This window comes from Panthera leo, chromosome C1 (assembly GCF_018350215.1).
Source record: "Panthera leo isolate Ple1 chromosome C1, P.leo_Ple1_pat1.1, whole genome shotgun sequence".
NCBI classification, from domain to species: Eukaryota; Metazoa; Chordata; class Mammalia; order Carnivora; family Felidae; genus Panthera; species Panthera leo.
The window spans coordinates 93,595,252-93,616,812 of record NC_056686.1 but is presented as its reverse complement, the minus strand read 5'-3'; the positions used below and the strand labels follow the sequence as shown (position 1 = coordinate 93,616,812).

The 21,561-nt window shown below is 43.9% G+C and overlaps 1 protein-coding gene across 1 annotated transcript in view; it reads right to left on the bottom strand.

Annotated features, from left to right (window-relative positions):
• The window catches only part of RBM15 (RNA binding motif protein 15), a 33,262-nt gene extending 27,664 nt beyond the window's left edge, over positions 1 to 5,598 (bottom strand). Inside the window, exon 1 of the mRNA XM_042953333.1 lies at positions 2,300 to 5,598. Coding sequence (XP_042809267.1) covers positions 2,300 to 5,165 — 2,866 coding nt within the window. The 5' untranslated portion in view covers positions 5,166 to 5,598. The remainder of the gene's footprint in view (positions 1 to 2,299) is intronic.
• Positions 5,599 to 21,561: the final 15,963 nt, after the last annotated feature.

Sequence of the window (21,561 nt, the reverse complement as noted above, 5' to 3'; positions counted from 1 at the left end):
TGCCCAGACCTAACAAAAACCACCATGTCAGATAAAGATTCAAACAAACATGGAGCAAAAACCACAGTACTCTTCGGTTGGTTGTCACATCAACTAAAAAAAAAAAAAAAAAAAAAAAAAAAAAGAGGAAAAAAAAGGGGAAAGAAAGAAAAAAAAGAAAAAGGGGAAAAAAACCCCCACACTTTAGATTAGAGTAAAATTATATGTCGTGGACTTCACTCTCTAAAAGAGCAAAATCATTTGTCCAGCTTTCTTATCAAAAGATATTCAAAAGTTAATGGTTAGTGAGAGTATTTAAACTGGAAAAATGTATCTAACCAAACTGTACTTTGACCCCACGTACGCAGACTGCAAACTCACGTTACTTTCAGAACAGTGTCTCCTCCATATTAGTGTGGCAAGTACAGGTTTTTAAAAGCAAAAAGCACCAGGTCTTAACTTGTAGGATCTCAGGTATTTTCCCTACAAGCACACCAAGGACCTTTGTGCTCACAGCCTAGTACCTTCCTTCTATCACAATGGCTAGTTTTTCCAGTTTAAAAACAACAAAAACCCTAGAAAAACCTCCACACTTAAAAAGAAAGTTTATAAATGCATAGTGAAAACCAAAAAGGATGACACAGCAGTGATGAGGATTTCATGCTGACATGCATTAGACACCTGTCATAACGGAAAATAAACAAATTACATGACATTTCCCTGGGTTATTATTGGTGCTATTTCAAAACTACCAGCTTTGATAACAGAAAGAAAACAGTTGGGTTCTGCCAGGCTTTCTATAAGTCACTTTCACAGAATAGAAACATGACCATGATCCAAAAGGTCCTAGAGTTTCTAATCATAATTAAATATCAAGGGCCTTACCTAAAGTCCTCAGCATTTAAATCAAGGGGGAAAACATACTTACTAATGACCTGAGAAACTAGGGGTGAGGACAGGGATAAAGAAACAAGACAAAAAAAAGAAAATCATCCATTACTGTTATGCAGCAAAAGCCCTTGTTAAGAACCAGAAATCACTATAACCTTCAGCTTTGGAATAAAAAAAACCAAACTGTGAGGTTGGGTTAAATTATTTGGTTGGATTAAATTATTTTGTATTAATTCCAGGTGTCTGGGAAATACAACAATAAAAAGGGGTTTTCCTACACTGACATTTCAGTTCTCTGTGGTTGGACACCAGTGAAAAAGACATTCAAAACATTTTCAATAATGTAATGCCATCGCTACTGCTTATAAATGAAAATAAAAATACAGGCAAAATTTAAAAAGAGCGTGTCAAAGGCATTTCACGATGACTTAAAAAATTTCTGTGATCCAGATATGGCTAATTAATGCCCACTAAAACAAAAGCTGACTTATGAGCCTGCAGACAACTCTTCTTTCTATTATTGAAATCAGAAATTTGCATGGATACAAAAACAAAAACTCATCTTTGATGAAAAACACTTAAGTTTTGAAATACGCACAATTAAATTAGAACTGTACCTGCTATACCTCTCTGAAAGTCAGTAAAAACACCACCACACACCAATAACTAACCAAAGAATTCTGATTTTAAAAACACCTACCCACTTCTTGCATACTAGCATAAGACATATATGGTTTGTAACCTACTCCTCAATTTTTACTGAACAGTTACAGCTACAAACCAAAAGTGCATATACGGGATACAGAACTTAACTAATGATAAAAATGTGTTAGAGCAGACACTTGGGGAATGAACCGTGTATTTTAAGAGAAATACTCAAATACCTGATTAAAATAATTACATTGCTATACAATTTACCAGTTTGTACTTTGAAGATTCCTGATCAAATTTCAGCCATACAAACAACACTTCTGGTATAGGAACTATTAACCTAAATACCAATTCAAGCCATTTTTAGGTATATATTATCATCTTTATATAGTCAAGTGGGCTCTTCTCCAAATCCCAACTTTTCAAAATTTTGGGCTTGTAACTCTGAGGATTTTTTTTTAAGCTCAAGGTTAAAAAAGAAAAAAAAAAAGAAAATGAAGAAAAAGAGGAAAAAAAGTTACTCCTAAGAGTGGGAACTCCTAATTAAAGTAAACCCATCTGCTTGCTACCTTCAGGGCATCCCTTTCGCTTAAAATAATAGCTAAACTGTCCTGACTTCTATTTTAAAGGTTTATAAAAATATAAAAAAGAGAAAAGCTACAACTAAACAACTAATTCAAAAGAAAATTTCATCTGATGCTGTATCCCATTATACATCACAAAATAGGAACCATGTCAAAGTAGTAAATACAAGTTACACATGGACTTTAGGACGCACCACGGACAATGATCATGACCAGGTAATCTTCTTCAGATTTGGCCAGTGCCTTGGCAGGGGAATCCAGGAACTGCTGGGAGAACTCACAGGGTGGAAAAGCGTGAAGGACTCCGGTGTTTTCCTTGTCTTTATTGCCCCCCACAGGGAGGCTTATCACCCCAGCGGCCTGCTTTTGCTTTAAATAGGACACAAGGTTCCTAAGTGGCCTCTGAGTAGAGGTGGCAGTGTCTGATGTGGCTGAGGAAGAGGAGGACCTGCTGTCAGAATTTCCAGGCACAGCCAGAAGAATGGCATAACCATTGGGCCCTGCCACTTTGATGCGTCGAGTTACTTCATCCAACTTGGGCTGGTCCAAACGAAGACGCTGAGTGATCTTGAGCTGGGCTACTTTGCCTCCAGTTGAGCCCTCCACAAGAAGACTGCTAGCCACCTGGAGGTCACCCTGCAACAGATGCATGTTGGAAGGAAAGTTGCTGTTCTTCAACAGAAGCATGCCCTGCCAGGCCAAACAGAGTTTGGGAGAGGCTGCGGCTGCAGGGGCTGTCCCACCATCCTGTTTCTGGGAAGGGGACTTCAACTTCGAGGAAGCAGTGCTGGTGCTGGGTGCACTCCCATCAGACCGGTCTTCTTTTTTCAGAGGGCTTTTTCCCTCGGTGGGAGCAGCTGTCCGGTGCTTCCTATCCCGTTCAGCTGATGCAGAGTTTTTACGGTCCCGCTTGTCACCCTGGCTCTTCTCCAAACTACCTCGTCTGTCTCTGACTGGAGAGGGCCTTTCCAAGAGAAGAAGACGGGAAGATCGATCATTGTCACTGTTGTAGCGATCCCGGCTACTGCTCAATTCTGGACTGCGGTCGGGAGAAGGAGCACAGTGACGCTTTCGGGGACGGTCACTCTCAGGGGACCTCTCCAGGTGCCGGCCCCCACTCTCCTCAGGTGGCCTTCGCTTCCTAGGCTGGTCTCTGCTGCTGGGCAGATCTCGATCACCTCTGTCCCGGTCCAAGGACCAGCCATCTCGCCTGCGATCCAGGCTATCCAGTGGCTCATAGGCAGGCACAGCAGTAGCTGCAGTCCGAGTGCTGCGTTCGCGGACTGGGGGCGGGGGTGGCACCCAATCAGAATCAGGATAAAGGTCTCTATCACGATCTCTGTATAGCAAGGGTGGTGTCCTATCCCGAGCACCCCTCAAAGGGTCAGGTGCCCGATGTCCAAAAGCATCCGTCACCAATTCATAATGAGTCAAAGGCAGAGGCTGCAGATATTGCTGCTGGTATCGATGCTCTGTGTCTGCAAAGTCTACTCTAAGGCGTCGATCTGGGCCCCCAAGTGGGAAGCCACGCATGTGGGTCCAGGCAGCATGAGCTGCATCTAGGCTTTCGTACTGGATATACGCCCAACTATCACCTTTGCGGTAGTCTATGGTGCGGATGGTGCCAAATCGGTCAAACTCTCGAGCCAAGGCAGCAAGAGGCACCCAAGGTCCCAGACCACCCACCCAGAGGCGGGTGGTGGGTGTAGCTTTCCCATAACCAATTTTGATAGGATTCCGAATTATAATTTTGCCAGACATTGCTAGTTTGGCCCGGTGAGACATGTCTAGGTTCTCAAACTTGAGAAAACCATAGGTACTGGTCTGGCCCCGAGACGGCCTCTTGATGTCTACTTCTGTGATGACTCCAAAGCGGTCAAAAGCCCTTCTTAGATCACTCTCTGTCACAGTGATGTCTAGGTTGCCCAAGAAAAGCGTCCGGTTAGCTCGCTGATCATCCTCGGGTGAGATCTCATCCACTTCTCTGAAAGGAGCAGCACCTGCTCCAGCTCCCACCCTTGGCTCAAGACTGTAAGCTGGGCGCACTCTTTCATAAAACGGGTAGTCTCGCTCTCTCTCCAGCTCACGGGGCAATGGTGGCGGAGGTGGAGGGGGCAGGCGGCCAAGGGCCAACTGCTGCAACCGGTAGTCTCTGTATCCCAGGGCTGCGCCACCAGGGGAAAGCGATCTCTGGCCTCCACCTCCTCCAGGGGGGTGCCGGTGACCACCTACAGAAGCCCCGACCACGCTGGCAGACGGAGGATAAGTATCTTTGTCTAAAGGGGAGCGGCTGCGGCGCCGGCTCACATACACTGCTTCTATCTTCAGCGGCCGGTCATAGAGCACTAGGCGGCCTCTGGCATGCTTGGCCGCCCGCGCGTCCTCTGGCCGCCGGAAGTTCACAAAGGCTACTCGCTCATCCCCGCTGCCGGAACCCGAGAGATGACTGATTTTGACACTTACATCACCGAAGCGTTTGAACTCGTGAAACAATCCGTCCTCCACCGCTTCGTCACTCAGCTGGGACCCCAACTCGCTTATCTTCAGTGTCTTGTATTCCCCGCCGTCCCCGCCACCAGGAGCTGAGGAGGCGGCCCCAGAGGAACGTGACTCCCCGCCTCCACCCCGGGAGCTGCTGCGCGACTCGCCCCCGCCCGAGGAATTTTTGGTGCTTGGGGAGCTGTAACTATGCAAGCGGCTACTGGAGCTGCCCCCACCAGTGTCATACTCGCGGCTGCCACCTCGGCTGCTGGACTTGTCCAGATGAAGGCTGCGCCGCGAACCGCCGCCGCTGTCGGTCTTTCCGCTGCTACTCCCATTGCTGCCACCAGAGCCCCCTAACTTCTTGCTCCGCTCCCCGCGGGAAGTCGAGTCCTCACCACCACGGGAGCGTTTGGGCTTGACTGGGGAGCGCTCTTTTCCCTTCATTGTTGCGGGTCGTCGGAGGTCGTCTCCGCGGAGATGATTAACCCGCCGCCCCGCGCTCGTTTCACACAGCGGAACCGCACGCCGCCATCTTGGACTCCGCCGCGGCGAAGGCTCCCGCCCCACAGTCCTCATTGGTCAATTAGCTCCTCTCTTCTACAGTCTCATTGGGAAAATGATTTGTCTGTCTTTACATCTCCCCGCGCTCCGGAAAGGCGCCCGCCCAACCAATGTTATTGGGTTCCCAACGCCCTAGTCGGTGTATTTCATTGGTTATATTCGTTGTCCATCTTAACGGTTCCTCGCGCCAGGCTGTAGCTCCGCCCCTCGCACTCTAGGGTCACCTGACCCAAAGTCTGGAGGTGTTGATTGGACAAAAAGTCTGCCCTGTAACGGTACTTCTAGCGCGGTAAAAGCAGTGATCCCACCTCCTCATTCCTTTCATTGGTTTGTGACTCCATCCTTTAACCCACTATTTGGGAAGTCGGGCGATCTGTTCCAGTGTTTTTTCTGAAAGGCCAGCTTACAGCGCTCTCGCGAGAGAGAAAGCGCTCCCTTTTTGGACCTCTTCTTCCAACTCCTAGGGCTGCTGAGAGAAGTTTAAATCTGATTGGATGTTGACGAGGAAGTTGATAGGCTGAAATAACTGTCCATCATTCGCTTAAAGGGGTAGGCCCGTATACTAAGGCTGACTGAAGGTGAAAGAGTAGAACACGCGCTTGCTGTGCGACGTCACTAAGTCGTCGCGAGATGGTGACCAGAGCTAGCTCCGCCTCCTCGCGCTTTCGGCATTCGCTCCTCAAACATTTGTTTGGTCCTGCGGCGTACTTCGGTGTGCTTCGGGATCCTGGAGCTCGAAACTTCTGGGCCGCCCACTTAGTACCTGTATGGGACGAGGGGCTGTTGGGGCGGATTCCTCAGGAAGCCGTCCCGGGGCGCCCAGCGGACACCATCTCAGTCCCGCTGGCTTCAGAACAGCCTGAAAAAGCTGGGGCCCGCAGGGCCGGCTGGCCGCGGGTTCACAGTTCGCAAAGTGCCGGGGCTCTCGGGGGCCCGCAGCGAGGAGGCAGCGCCGCCGAGCCGCAGCCTTCGGTGGCGGGCCGCCCCCCTGGGCGCTCCCCGCTCCAGCCCAAGCACGCCGCGGGCATGTCAGTGCGCTCCCCACTTTCTGGTGCGAGTGCGTTTGGACTGCGTGATCCCGTAACCTAGATCTGTCCGCTCTTCCTTTGTAATGCCCCTCCCCGTTAAATGATCGGGTCAAGTTTACACTCTGCAGACGTGTCGCGTTTTTTCTGCGGCTTCTCCTACCTCCCGGCGTCAGGTTAGTAGAAGAACCCGGGAGCACAGCCCCCTTTGCCGTCTCTCTCAGTGAACCTCTTGTCGCCCGTAGTCATCCGCTTCAACGCCCAACTTTCAATTTTTTCCGGGGACCTTTATTGGGTAAGGCAAATAAAACACCTGCTCCAGATGCGGCTCTTCGGCAGGTGGAGGGAGGACGTGCTGAGTTCGTCACAGCGGTTAGGCTTTTTGCAGTCCTCCCAGGTCGTCTTCTGGCAGAGGTCACGAGAATTCTTGCGTCGATCGTCTCCTCGGCCACTTCTCTCTCAAGGCCCAATATGTAGTAGGGAATGTGATTTTAAACATTTTTCCAAGGTAACAATAATTCCCCCAAACGGAGATCTAAACTCCAAAGCTAAGTTTTACGATTAGGACGGCAAAGTGTTTAGCCTTGCGTTAGCCATCCTTTTTCTAGATAATCTTCAGGAAGGTGAATATGAGTTTTTACTCTTAATTTGATCAAAGAAGCTTGAAAGAAGCCTAATAAGTGAAAGCATAAAAATCCGCGTCATTGTAGTGTGTAGATCTACTGGATGTAGCAAGATTAGCTATTAAAATAAAACTTCAGGGGCACCTGGGTGGCTTAGTTGGTTAAGTGTCCAGCTCTTGATTTTGGCGAAGGTCTTGATCTTGCAGTTCTTGAGTTAAAGCCCCATATGGGGCTCTGCTTAGGCAGCGCGGAGCCTGCTTGAGATTTTCTCTCTCTCAAAATAAATAAACAACAACAAAAAAACTTCATAAAGGCATAGAACGATGTGTATAACATGCTACCATTTGTGGTTTTCAAAAATAATACATATGCTTAGGTGCATATGTTTTGTTAATATATATATTCATAAAACTTCATTGAGAATACTTAGGAAATTGTTAGGAAGATCACCCTGAGAGGAGGCTGTAGTCGCCTACTTTTCATTGTGGGAGACTCAACTTTTCATTGTGTATCCTTCTGCATTATTAAAAGGAAACTTGTTTTACCATGTGCATGCTATTACTGTTTTGTTTTTTTGATAGCAATTATATTTTGGCTTCCCTTAAACTATTTTTATGGAAAAAGAAAAAAAAACATACGAAAGGAGAATACCGTAAAGAACTCCCATGTACCAATTTCAACAATTACCAACTCCTTGTTTCTTATATGCTCTCTTCCCACTCTCCCCCCTCTTCATTATTTTGTTCTGGGCTTATCTGGTACATTTCCTGCCCCAGACACAAATCAGCCATTTCTCCAAGGAGATCTGATTCCTTTTAGTGAGAAATGATATTTAAAGATAAAAATCTGGATGTTAGGGGATAAAGACAACAACAACCCACACATTATTTGTAAAAGCACAAAACGAAAGGCTTTATATTGTTAGGAGATTTTAATCTGTTTCAAGGTTATATTAAATACAACACAAAATTGAAGTTAAGCCATTATCTGATTACTTAATGTAATAGCAATCCAAATAAACCAGGCTCCAGAGTGACTTTGGCCTAAACTGACCTGCATAGGTGACTGAACGATCAAAGAAAAAATAATGACCAAATGAGTACAGTTTCTCAAACCTCATGGCAGGGACTGAGGGAGCCTAAGAGCTGAGGGAGAGAATTCAAGGAGCCACTGCCAGGATGTGTGGCAGTGCTTGAGGCTCGGCTAGGCTTAGCGGCTTGGCATTTGAAATAGCAGGGAGCTTGATAGAAGCTACTGCCCACAGCTGGCTGCAGCAGAACTTGCCTTAAGGGGACTAATAGCCTGTCTGGTATGCAAAGGACTGGTAAGTTGAATGGATAAACAAAAAGGCCTAAATTCCATTATTAGTAACAGACCCAAACCATAACCTTGTGTGTGTATGTGTGTATGTCCACAGTAAAATTGGATAATGACATGTGCATGCTGTAGTCAAAATGAGTGTTTCCATTTCCTTTAAAGTATGAAGGTGCTTAGTGACGTCACATCAGCCTATCTTCACACATGTGCTTTCCAAAGAGCTGAACGAGGATGAAAGTGACCTATGGTTTAGAGGTCCAGGGCTTTAAACCCTTTTCCTGGCATTAGTGATGGAGTTGTTGAGATCCAGTGAAGATTTCATCTGGCCTCCTTGTGAGTGCCTTGTCAAAAACCAAGAAACGGAGTTGAGGAAAAGCTGTCCTAGCCCAATCTGGCTTCGACATTGTTCCCGTGAAGCTGTATGATTCAAAGGCCCTAGAGGACACAGCCCAGGAGGAGAGCAGCTACAACTAGCTTTCTATATGAAGTGCCTTTTCCATATCCTTTAAAATAAATTTTAGATTTAAAAGATAAAAGCAAAATAGAAGTTAAGCACATGGACGAAAACTGCACCATTAAAAGATAACAGTGTGTTTGCGATCAAATGTCTCTTTCCATCCTCTTGCTAGGTTTTTTTACTGTTTGTGTATCCTCAATACACACACAGATAATTATGATCGCAATATGAAATTTATCTTGGGAGCTGAGAGCTGTTTGATTTCCTGGCAGATGCAAAAGGCCTGAAGCTGGGAATTGAAATTATTTTCCCACCCACAACTGTGAATTAAAATTTTCAATTTCATCTTCCTCCATAACATGAGTGGTCTCCTGACAGTGAGGTTTATTTTGTTTGGTCTGCAGAAAAAGCATGTATTTTACCCATAGGCATATATTAAATCCTAAAATAGCAAACAATCATTTAGGACCCAGTTTGCATTATTAAAGTCACTTATTTGTGGATTGTGGGCTTTATTTTTAACAACTTTATTAAGATATAATTTACATGCCATACATAAAGTTCACCCATTTAAAGTGTAGAATTCAGTGGCTTTTGGTATTCTTACAGAGCTCTGTATGTGGTTCATCCTTCTAACGTTGTTACAGAAAACACTCTGCCATAACTTCTGCATGACTAAGCCCTAATATAATTATCTCTTTCATTTATCTAGACACAGGGCAGTGGTTAAGAGCACGGATTCTGGAACCAACCAATGTAGATTAAATCTCTGCTCTGCAGTGGGCAGAAGAGTTACTGTTAATCTCTCAGAGCCTCAATTTTCTTATCCTTAAAATGGGAATAATTCTAGATCTCTTCACTTGGAGGACTAAATGGGTTAAACCATAAAGATCTTAGAACAGTGCCTGGTACATGGTAAGCACAACATACATGTTTGCTATTACTAATATATTTTCTCTTTGAACTTGGGTAGACAGAATTGGACTAATCATTATCCTTAGTTCATGGTATGCAGTCATCAATGGCCCATCCATGGGCCTTTAAACTTTTCATTTCTTTATCAACAACATAGTGAATATCCATGACACTACCACTTGATCCAAGAAATAGAATGTTACTGATACTTTACATCTACTGAAATGACTTAATCCTTATTTCTTATCCAGTGCCTACTCTCATAGGTAACTACTATCCTGAGTCTGGTGTTCAAGAATTTGTTTTGGTTGGTTTTGTGAACTTTAAAGAATTTTTTTAAAGCAATTTTAAAGAGAGTGTGTGTGTGTGTGTGTGTGTGTGTGTGTGTGTGTGTGTGAGATGTATGTACATGCATGTTCATGCACCTTATGAATATACTATTTTATATTTCCTTGTTTTTTTAACTTTATATATATTTTTTTTTAATTTTTTTTTTTTTTTTTAGCATTTATTTTTGAGACAGAGAGAGACAGAGCATGAACGGGGGAAGGGCAGAGAGAGAGGGAGGCACAGAATCAGAAGCAGGCTCCAGGCTCTGAGCCATCAGCCCAGAGCCCGATGCGGGGCTCGAACTCGCAGACCGCGAGATCGTGACCTGAGCTGAAGTCGGACACTTAACTGACTGAGCCACCCAGGCACCCCTTAACTTTATATTTGAAAAGGTAATATTTGTACTCTTCCGAGACTTCCATCTTTCATTCATAATGCTGCTATGATTCTTTCATGTTATCATCTGTAGCTATAGTTTATTTCTTTCCACTGCTGTAAAACATTCCATTGTATTGGAGTGCCGGGGTGGCTCAGTCGGTTGAACATCCGACTTCAGCTCTGATTATGATCTCACGGTTCGTGAGTTCCAGCCCCGCATCAGGCTCTCTGCTGTCAATGTGGAGCCCACTTCCAATCCTCTGTCTGTCCCTGCCTCTGTCTCTGAACTTCCCCCGCTCAAGCTCACATGCACGCTCTCCCTTTCTCAAAAATAAACAAACATTAAAAAAATATATTCAGTTGCCTTGAATATCCCACCACTTATATGTCCATTCTTCTTCTGATGAGCATATTGCCCATTTTCTGTTTTTGTGCTATTATGAACAGTGCTACTATGAAGATTCTCATTCATGTGTCCTGAGACACACATGCAAAAATTTCTCTGGGATAGAATAGGGAGGTGGTGGGTAGGTGACACCTAGGAATAGAACTACCGGGTTAAAGCATATATTTAATGGTCAATTTTACAAGATAATGCTTCTTGCCTTTTTTTTTTTTTTGAAAGATGGAGATAGAATGCACGCATGTGCCAATTCAACTGACTGAGCCACCCAGACGCCCTACCAAGCTGTTTTATAAAGTGTCCTTTTTTTTATACCAATTTATAGCCTCACCAGCAATATATAAGAGGTGTTATTAATCCATGTCATTGGCATTTCATGACTTTCTTTTTTTTTTTTTTTTTTTTTTTTGCCAAACAAGTAGGTATCAAATAGTATGCCTCTGTGGTTTTGCCGTTTTCTTAAATGGTTTTTTTGTTTTGTTTTTTGAGAGAGAGAGAGACAAAGCAAGAGTGGGGGAGGAGCAGAGAGAGAGGGACACAGGATCCAAAGGAGACCCCAGGCTCTGAGCTGTCAGCACAGAGCCCCATGCGGGGCTCCAACTCACAAACTGTGAGATCATGACGTGAGCTGAAGTCAGACGCTCAACCACTGAGCCACCCAGGGGCCTTGATGTTTTATTTCTCCAAATACTAGTGAGGTTGTGTATCTCTTTTTAAGTTTCCTGGCCATATGTTTCTTCATCTATGAAATATCTATTCGTGTCTTTTGCTCATCTACTAAGTTAGATCTTTCTCACATGTGTAGGAGTTTTTAATATATTTTTGATTCTAACCCTTTGTAGAATAGATATATAGCAAACATCTTTTTCTAGTTTGTACCTTATCTTTTCACTAATTTGCTTTTTCATAAACAAATTCTTTTTTTTTAATTTTTTAATGTTTATTTTTGAGAGAGAGAGAGAGAGAGAGAGATCGTGAGTAGGGGAGGAACAGAGAGAGAGGGAGACACAGAATCCGAAGCAGGCTCCAGGCTCTGAGCTGTCAGCACAGAGCCTGAGGCAGGGCTCAAACTCACGAACCGAACCCTGAGATCATAACCTGAGCCGAGGTTGGATGTTGGACGCTTAACCAACTGAGCCACCCAGGCACCCCAAACATAAATCTTAATCTAAAAAGGTTGAAGGGCACCTAGGTGGCTCAGTTGGTTAAATGTCTGACTCTTCATTGTGGCTCAGGTCATGATCTCACAGTTCATGGGATTGAGCCCCACATTGGACTCTGCACTGGCCATTTAGAGCCTGCTTGGGATTCTGTCTCTCCTTCTCTCCCTGCCCCTCCTGCACATGTTCTCTCCCTCTCAAAATAATAAATAAATAAACTTAAAAAAAATAAAAATAAACTTAATACAAATAAAAGTAAAAAGGTTGAATTTAGCAACCTTTTAGAGTTAGCACTTTTTGTACCTTGCCTAAGAAATCCTGTTCACTTCCTTCAACCCTAGTGCCAATATTTCCATCTATATGATATTTTGTTCTTTCTTATAATTTAGAACCAATTCATCAAGCTCCATGAATATCTGTCTACAATTGGGGTTTCATTAAATCTATGAATGAATTTAGAGAAAAGTAACATCATTATGAAATTCAGTCTTCCTTTCAGTGAACAGGGATATCTTTTCATTTGGTTAAATCTTATTTACTTAAGATTATTTATTATTTATATAAGATTATGTACTTAACCTGTTTATTATGGTTTGTTGCTATTGTTAAGTGTCCTTTTTTTTTAGGTTATACTTTCTATTTTGTCATCAGTGATTTGAAATGCAGCCACTTGCTAAACTGTCCTATTTCTGTTAATTTAGTGTATAGATCACTTTGAGTTCTCTATGCAGATAATCATATCATCTGCAGATAATAAAAGGCTATCTTCCTTTCTAATCTTTATAATTTTAAATTTTTCTGGTCTTATTGTGCTAACTAGAATCTTTGACACAACGTTAAATAGAGTGATATGTTATTCATGATTTTAAAGGGAATGCTTCTAGGGCTCCTGGGTGGCTCAGTTGGTTGAGCATCCGACTTCAGTTCAGATCATAATCTCACAGTTCACGAGTTCGAGCCCCACATTGGGCTCTGTGCTGACAGCTCAGAGCCTGGAGCCCGCTTTGGATTCTGTGTCTCCCTCTCTCTCCGCCCCTCCCCCACTCACACTCTGTCTCTCAAAAATAAATTTAAAATCTTTAAAAAAAGTAAAAAAAATAAAAGGAATATTTCTAATGTGTTTTTTTTTCTTTTAGGGTGATGTTTATTACGTGTTTTGTCTGTTTGCTTTTCGTTATCCTAGTTTGCTAACACTTTTTAATCATAAATAGATGTTGAATTTCTTCCAAAGTAAGGGAAACTGAAGAAACACTACAATAAGTCATGATGCCACATTATATCCTAGATGGGGCAGAAGTCATAATGGAGAGTACTAGGATGAGTAATAAAATCTGAATAATATATTGTGAATTAGCTAATAGTTATGTATCAACGTTTTGTTTCTGGATTTTGATCCTTGTACTGTGGTTACCAAGATAAGGCCTTTGATCTTAGAAACACATGCTAAAATAGTCAAGGTTGTAAAGGGACATGACGATAGCTCCAGCTTATTCTAAATTCTTCAGAAAACTTACAAGAAATGGATCATTTCTTTCTGCTTCATTGCCCTTATACTGCCTCATGGTCTGATACGGCTTTTCAAGTTCCAGCCATCAAATAAGCATTCTAGTCAACCAGCAGGGAAGAAGGAGGGAGGCGCCACAGCATGTCCTCCTCGGAAGACACTACCTGGAAATAACGGACTAAAATTCCACTTCTATCTCATTGGCCAGAACATAGACGTATAGCCACACTTCGCAGCAAGGAAGGCTGGGAAATGTATTCTTTATTTAGTCTAGCTAGGCTAAAAATCAGGTGTCCTGTTTCTTTTTTTAAAAAATTAATTTATTTATTCTTGAGAGAGAGAGAGAGGGAGAGAACGAGTGGGGGAGGGGCAGAGAGAGAGAGGAGAGAGCGAATCCCAAGCAGGCTCTGCACCGTCAGTGCTGAGCTCGACGCAGGGCTCGAACTCACAAATTGTGAGATCATGACCTGAGCCGAAATCAAGAGTCAGATACTTAACCACAGAGCCACCCAGTGCCAGGGGTTTTATTTCTAAGGAAAAGGGGGAGACTAGACATTGGGTCAACTAGCAGTCTCTGCTACTACTACCTTGTGGGTGAATTACATGACACAGTGCATGCAAAGGTCATGGGGCTCAGTAGGACTAAAGTCAAACAATGTCATTTCATGATTTCGCTTGCATTGTCCAATTTTAGCCTCATAGTAATCATATGCGCTAAGACAAAATATGATTGTAATTGCAGATTAGGAATCTAAAACTCGGGCTAATTATAGTTGTTGCTGGTGGTGGTAGTTTTTGTTTGATTTATTCTAAAGAAGGGGGCAGCAGAGTCAAAGGGAAAGGAACTGTAGCACTATTCTGGACAGAATCTACCTCCCACAAAGTCCTGCAATTCCATGCTTAGTGACATTCTCAATAGTCTGGCACATAAATCTGCAGGGTATGGGACAGAAGCAGGTCCACTGATGGCCACCGGGGGGCGCTTTCCACTAGGTTGCTGGAAATGACAGGCCCTCCAGCATCAGCCTCTCCTTCCCAAAATAAAAATCCAAACAAACACGTCCTATTAATCACCCATTCATAAATAGATAATAAAAACAAAAGCCAGCCTTTACTGAGTGCATACTACATACCAGGCGCTTTGCTAATGCCTTCCTCACATTAGCTTGTGTCACCCTCCCAAACAACCCTGGAAGATAGGTTGGTTTATAATCCCCTTTTCTCAGGTACAGAAACCGAGCTTTAGAGACCTAACATATTTTTATTTTTTTAATGTTTACTTACTTTTGAGAGAGACAGAGCACGAGCAGGGGAGGGGCAGAGAGAGAGAGAGAGAGGGAGACAGAGTCGGAAGCAGGCTCCAGGCTCTGAGCTGTTAGCACAGAGCCCGATGCCAGCCAGGTTCAAACCCATGAACCGTGAGATCATGACCCGAGCCGAAGTCAGATGCTTAACCGACTGAGCCTCCCAGGTGCCCCCAACATATTTTTAAAATACTTAAGAACAGGGGCGCCTGGACGGCTCAGTCTGTTAAGCATCCGACTTCGGCTCGGGTCATGATCTCATCATTCGTGGGTTCGGGCCCTGCGTGGGGATCTGTGCTGGCAGCTAGGAGCCTGGAACTTGCTTCAGATTCCATGTCTCCCTCTCTCTCTCTACCCTCCGGCTAGTGCTCTGTCTCTCTCTCCCTCAAAGTAGATAAACACAAAAAATTAAAAAAAAAAAAAACACAAAACTTAAGATTAATATGTGTTCACCAGAAGGGTTTGTGTTTTTTCCAGTCTGTGAAAAGCATTTGATCTGAAGTCATGCTTACATATCATGCGTGACAACCCTGGTTGCCTGATATCCATTCTCCCCTTCTTTGTTGTGAATAGGTACAATACTTTGACGCGAAAAATTGTGTAACAAGTGATAGAGATGATTCCATAGGTCAGCACTGTAATGGGAAAATATACGTTAAGTATGTTTTCTGCCAGTTTCAAGCATGGTGCTTTAACTTCAGCAGTTTGTAGCAACCGGAAGAGAACATTTTGTTCAACTGTAGGCAGTGTAGAGGCAAAAATTAGATGTCTTGCAAAAGGAGATGGGGATTCAGGGACTCTCAGCTACTCTCAATTATTGGACAAAACTTCTGAAGTCCAAGGCAGTAAATGCTTGATTTGCTGCACCTTGCTGGGTATTAGGTCAAATCCTCCCAATGCTCCCTATGTCGGGTGAAGATTCCACCGTAAAGAGCTCCTGCTAGTATATTCTATATGGTCTTCCTATCTCTTGCATATCCTACCTATAAAATCAGCCTACCTATAAAAACTGCTGTCAGCACCGAGCCTGCTTTGGCTCCTCTGTCCCTCTCTCTCTCTGCCCCTCCCCTGCTCTCATTCTTTCTCCCTCAAAATAAATAAACATTAAAAAAAAAAACAAGATACATATTTTTTAAAATGGACTGAGTGATTAGTAAAAGACCTCATACTTTCTATAAAGTCATGGAAATACTATTTATGCCATGTGTGCTCATGCTATGTATATATAAACATTTGAAGAAGCCCATGATTTCCACTAGATGATTTACAGCTATGTCAAGGGGCTGGGTTTCCCCCAAACTGATCTCCTTCGGCTAACAGGGGGCTCACAGAGATGGCTTGTGAGATCTCAGAAGTTAACTTGCGTTTGTGTGAGAAACATACTAACAGGCTAAACACAACAAGAGCGTGTCTGAATCTACAACTTTTTTTGTTCAACCGAAGCACTCATGTTCCATTAACTTTATAACCACGCTAGTCTTTTTTTTTTTAATGTTTATTTATTTTTGAGAGAGAGAGAGAGAGAGCTCCAGCAGGGGAGGGACAGAGAGACACACACACACACACACACAGAATCTGAAGCAGACTCCAGGATCTGAGCTGTCAGCACAGAGCCTGATGCGGGGCTCGAACTCACAAGCTGTGAGATCATGACCTGAGCTGAAGTCGGACGCTCAACCAACTGAGCCACCCAGGAGTCCCCCCTCAGTGCATTTTCTTAAAAAAGCATTCTATGTACCCAGCACAGTGAAAATACAGGGAGAATTGTATGACAGGACAGAATTTGCTTGGGTGGGGACAAAAATCAGGTACAGTTAAAATTAGTCCATGAATTATTAAAATGTAAAATGTAAAGAGTTAAGTCAAGTATAAAAGTTTCATGATGGGAGTACTCAGTGCAGACTCAGGGGAGTTATACGTGTTCGTTGTAAAATTCCAAGCAATACAGAATGCACAACGTAGACTTCTGATTAAGTTCCAAGTGATGTTTTGTAAAGGATGCCAACCCTAATTTTCCTTACTGTGTAACCTTGGGCACATTGCTTAAGCTCTCTGTAAATTAAAACTATTGTGAGAAAATGAGGTAGTAATGTGCATAATGAGTATATGAGGAATTATTCGGAGCGCTTGTGAGATGGTGTTCAAGCTTCTAAAGACCCCAGACGTTGGGGGGCAGGGTGAGAAAGCCATATCTGGGATCTTAATCATTAGTGTAATTTGGGATCCAATGACTTGACTTTTGTATGAATTTTCTTCACAGATGTAGGAGGAGTTTTTGCAACAGTTAAGGGTGAAATGGTCTCCATGATCTCTCTCAGCTTTGAAATTCCCGGACGCCTGGAATGAAACCTACAGTCACATAGGCTAAAGGACAGGCCCCAGAGAACATGGTTACAGGTGGGGGCTAGACTGGAAAGAGGACCCTGGGCTCTCTTTGAATACCGATGACAGATGCCGCAGAGAGCATCTCTGTTCCAAGGACAAATGTTTCTGTACAGGGTTTTGCTTGAATGAATTGAGGTGAGGGCAGACCACCCCCTTCACCCCAATCCTTCAGGTGCAGAGAGGAGTTTTCTGGGGAGGTGGATGGCTATGTGCTTTGGAAAGCCAGCTCTGTGGGTTCAGCTGCTTTGTAGGAGAAGGGATACTTGATCCAGACCTGAGAGAATGAATTCTTTTTCCATTCTCATCACCACGTGAACTCCTACTCATACTTCAGGTACCAGCTCCAGGCCACCTCCTCGGGGAAGCCTTCCCTGACCAGACTGAAGTTCCCTACTCTAGGCTCTCATTTTGAGGCAGACAGGCTGGGTCCGAGGACCCTTGGCTTCCCACAGGATGGAAATCGATGCAAATCGAGAGGAAGTAAGAGCAGAGTTTATTGATGACGTAGAGAGAGCAGATACGACAGAGCGCTTGGGACACTCAGAAAGGAAAAGGAGCATGAGTCTTGTGCTTGCTTGGGGGTCTATAGTTTTTACTGAGGATGGTGGTCTGGTGTACATGTCTCACAGGCATCTGAGAACTGGTCGAACAAGGGCAAGTGCTCAGGTGTCCTCTATAAGTCACTCGTGACCTGGAACCACAGGTCTTAGCACCAAGGTATTTGGAGTCGGCTGGTCTTGGAGAACGCTCATGAAGACCTCGCCTGGCCGCTCCTTAGATGTTATCTATTGTGCTGGAAGTCTCCAAAGAAATCATTAACTCCTTGACCTTTACATGGTGGACATTCATTAAGGCCTGTGTAAGTAGGGGTGCTCATTCTAACAAGAATAAAGGTAGGAGGGACACCCGGGTGGTTCAGTCTGTTAAGCATCTGACTTTTGGTTTCAGCTCAGGTCATGAACTCAGAGTTCATGGGTTCAAGCCCTGCATCGGGCTCTCTGCTGGCAGCCCAGAGCCTGCTTGGGATTCTCTCTCTCTGCCTCTTCCCTGCTCACGCTCTGTCTCTCAAAATAAATAAACATTGGAAAAAAAAAAAAAAAAAAAGCTGGGACGCCTGAGCGGCTTGGTTGAGTGTCTGACTTCAGCTCAGGTCATGATCTCACAGTTTGTGGGTTCAAGCCCCGTGTGGGGCTTTGTGCTGACAGTGCGGAGCCTGCTTCAGATTCTCTGTCTCTGTCTCTTTCTGCCCTTCTCCTACTCTCTCTTAAAAATGAATAAACATTTAAAAAAAATTAAAAAGAAAAAAGAATAGAGGTAGGAAAAGAAGCAAAAGGAGAAAAATAAGCTTTTGTTTTCGTGGGGTCCCTTTGGTGTCCTCTCCCAATTTGGCCATGTGATGTGCACCTCCTTCACGGCACGTGTCACAGTGACAATTTTGCATCTGCTGTGATTATTTGATTTGCAGTTTAGTGCCTTCGATTCATATCTGTCTCCCCCCAAGTCTTCATAAAGACAGGCCTGTGTGTCTGGTTACTTACCATTTTATGCCCTGTTCTCAGCACACCGCCAGGCACGAAATTGGCACACGCAGTTTTTTGTTGAGTGGATGAATGAACGTGTCTATGGCAGTATTGCCTAATATCCCATAATAATGGCCCTAAGAAAAAAAAATGAAATGTGTTTAGAAAACACTTCATTCCATGTTACCATAGCCTCTATTCTTCCCCCCATGTGTCCTTGCACGTAGAAGATTCTGGCAAGTCCTGCGTCAAGAAGCCCTCAGCTTAATTTGACCGGAGAGCGTAAACCAGCGTCCTTCATGACATACTTCCAGCAACGTTTCTGCTCGAGGGAGAGATCCTAGATGCCTATGCTAGTGCGGTTTCTGGACACAGCAAATGGCAGGAAGAGTTCTAAACGGTTCCTAAGAGGACTTTCCCAGGAGTTAAGCCGCCCTGGCAAGTCTAGGATTTAAGACTTTACAAATAAAGCCACACGCGCAATCTCTACGAATAGCAGCCGCCTCATTAGCTGAAGAATGGACTCTACTCAGCAGAATTCGTACCACAATAAATACTGGTTCAAAGAAAGAATGGAGGGAGGAAGTCTCTCAAGTGATCGCAGGTCGGCCAGTGGTCCCATCTTTTAATAGGAGGGGTAATCGTATGGTTAAAATCAAAACTCAAGCATGAACAGAAGATCTGGAAGCTTTGATAGCCAACCTATGGGTTCTTTTGCTTACTGATGTATAGCCGACACACAATGTTACATTAGTTTTAGGTTTACGACACAGTGATTCAAAATGTGTGGGTATTTTAACTAGCTAGTCAGCCAGGCCTCTGGCGTGATACACCACAGGGTTCACAGGATATTAGCCAGTAACGGGATTTAAAGAGGTACCACTAACGCTCAGAGGGTATATAAATCCTGATCTTCACCAGTTGGTTTTGTGATACACATTTCGTCAACTGCTATTTATTCTAGGATTTAACACTGACTTCCTTTTTGTCAAATGCAATGTTTTCATTTTTTTTCCCACCAGTGCTCACCTCCCTTGGTCTTTTGGTATCTTTTTTGACAGTGTTCCACAGCCCTCCTTCTTGAAATCCTCTCTGCCCTTTGTTTCTGTGGCCTGCACTCTCAATTCAATTGCATTTCAACCAGTATTTATTGATCATCTGCGATGTGCCAGACACTGGGCTATCGTCATTCATTTATTAACTCATTCATCAACATTAATTGAGTTCCTACTGGATATCGGGCACCGGGCCAGTGACGGAGATACACAGATGAACAAGATACAGTCCTGATCTAAGGAGCTGCGTAGTCTGGTGGAAGGAGATGCTAACAGATCATGGAATGATGAGGCTACAATAGAAGTACAAACAAGGGGCTGGGGCCCCGAGGAAGAATCAATTGTGGGAGGGGAATATGGTGCATCACGCAGTGCCTGCTACATATGCTCAATCTTCAAAAAACCTTCCAGGCAGAGCAACTATCATGAATAGGGGATCTCCAGGGAGCCCTACTGGTTAAAGTGGTGATGTTTTAAAAATTTTTTTAAACGTTTATTTATTTTTGAGAGACACAGAGAGGCAAAGCGTGAGCAGGGGAGCGGCAGAGAGGGAGACACAGAATCTGAAGCAGGCTCCAGGCTCTGAGCTGTCAGCACTGAGCCATTCAGCGCCCCTAAAGTAGTGATTTTCAGTTCAGTAGGGTAGATTCTGTGGGGACATTCAAGGGGTGGTGATGGGGATAATATTTATCTGAGAGAGACTTTTCTCCTACTGTTATTATTTAACTGATAAATTTTATGCACATGCATATTTAAAACCACATTATATAAATTATTAATTTACACGTCCAATTTTATACATTTGTATATCAAGAATGAGAATAAAATCATTTTCATAATAAAAATTACAAAAATTGAAGCTCAAACTAGCAAAACCAGTAGGAAAATATAGAAGATACAGAGGTTCTGCAACAAAGCCACTGTGCTTGAGGGTACTGATGAGATTTTTATGTTTAACCAAAGGGGGAGCAGAATATTGGGTTGCCAAGGACTGTATCCTGTAGGCTAGCATTTGTCAACCAGGGTCAGAATCAAAATCACCTGGGGAGTCTCGTTTTAAAAAGCAAATTCCTGGGGCGCCTTGGTGGCTCAGTCAGTTAAGCATCTGACTTACGTGAAGCGTCATAACTTAGGCTCAGGTCACGATCTCACGGTTCGTGGGTTCGAGCCCTGTGTCTGGCTCTGTGCTGACAGCTCAGAGCCTGGAGCCTGCCTCGGATTCTGTGTCTCCCTCTCTCTCTGCCCCTCCTCTGCTCATGCTCTCTCTCTCCCCTCTCAAAGAAATAAACAAACATCAAAAAGAAAACAAAAAAAAGCAAATTCCTGGGCCCTACCTATATTAGTCTGGGTTCTCCAGAAAACAACCAATTGGCTACAGATAGATAGAGATATAAATATAGACAAGTCTGAAGATTGGCATTCAGCAAGCTGGAGACCCAGAAGAGTCCAAAGGCAGGAAACATCAGTGCCCCAGTTCAATGAGTCAGGCAGGATCAGAGCTGCTTTTAATTTACCCTTTCGGTTCTATTCAGATCTTTAATTGATTGAATGAGGGCCACTCACATCAAGGAGAGGCAACCTGCTTTACTCAGTCTACCAATTCAAATGTTAATCTCCTTCAGACACACCCTCACAGATACACCCAGCATAATGTTTGACCACAGGTCCTGGGCGCCCTATGGTCATTACAATTAGCCACCACACCACCAGAGAGTGTGTTCTGAAATTTGAGACCTCTACGGGTCCTTTGGAAGGGAAGCGATTTAATCAGATTACCTGGGAACCTTTTACACAGGATCCCTGGCCATCTCATGGGAGGTGAATGGTGGTGGGGACGGGATGCAGGGCGGCAGACAAGACTGGAGGAGGGAACTTATTACGTAACAAACTATGATGACAGCCTATTCTCCCCATTGCTAATGACTCCTGTTCCCCTTACTGTTGCTACATTACAAATGACCCCGGTGCTTTGCAGCTTCAAACAACTGCAGATCAGGAATTTGAGAAGGGCAAACCTGGGCAGTTCAAGCTGGAA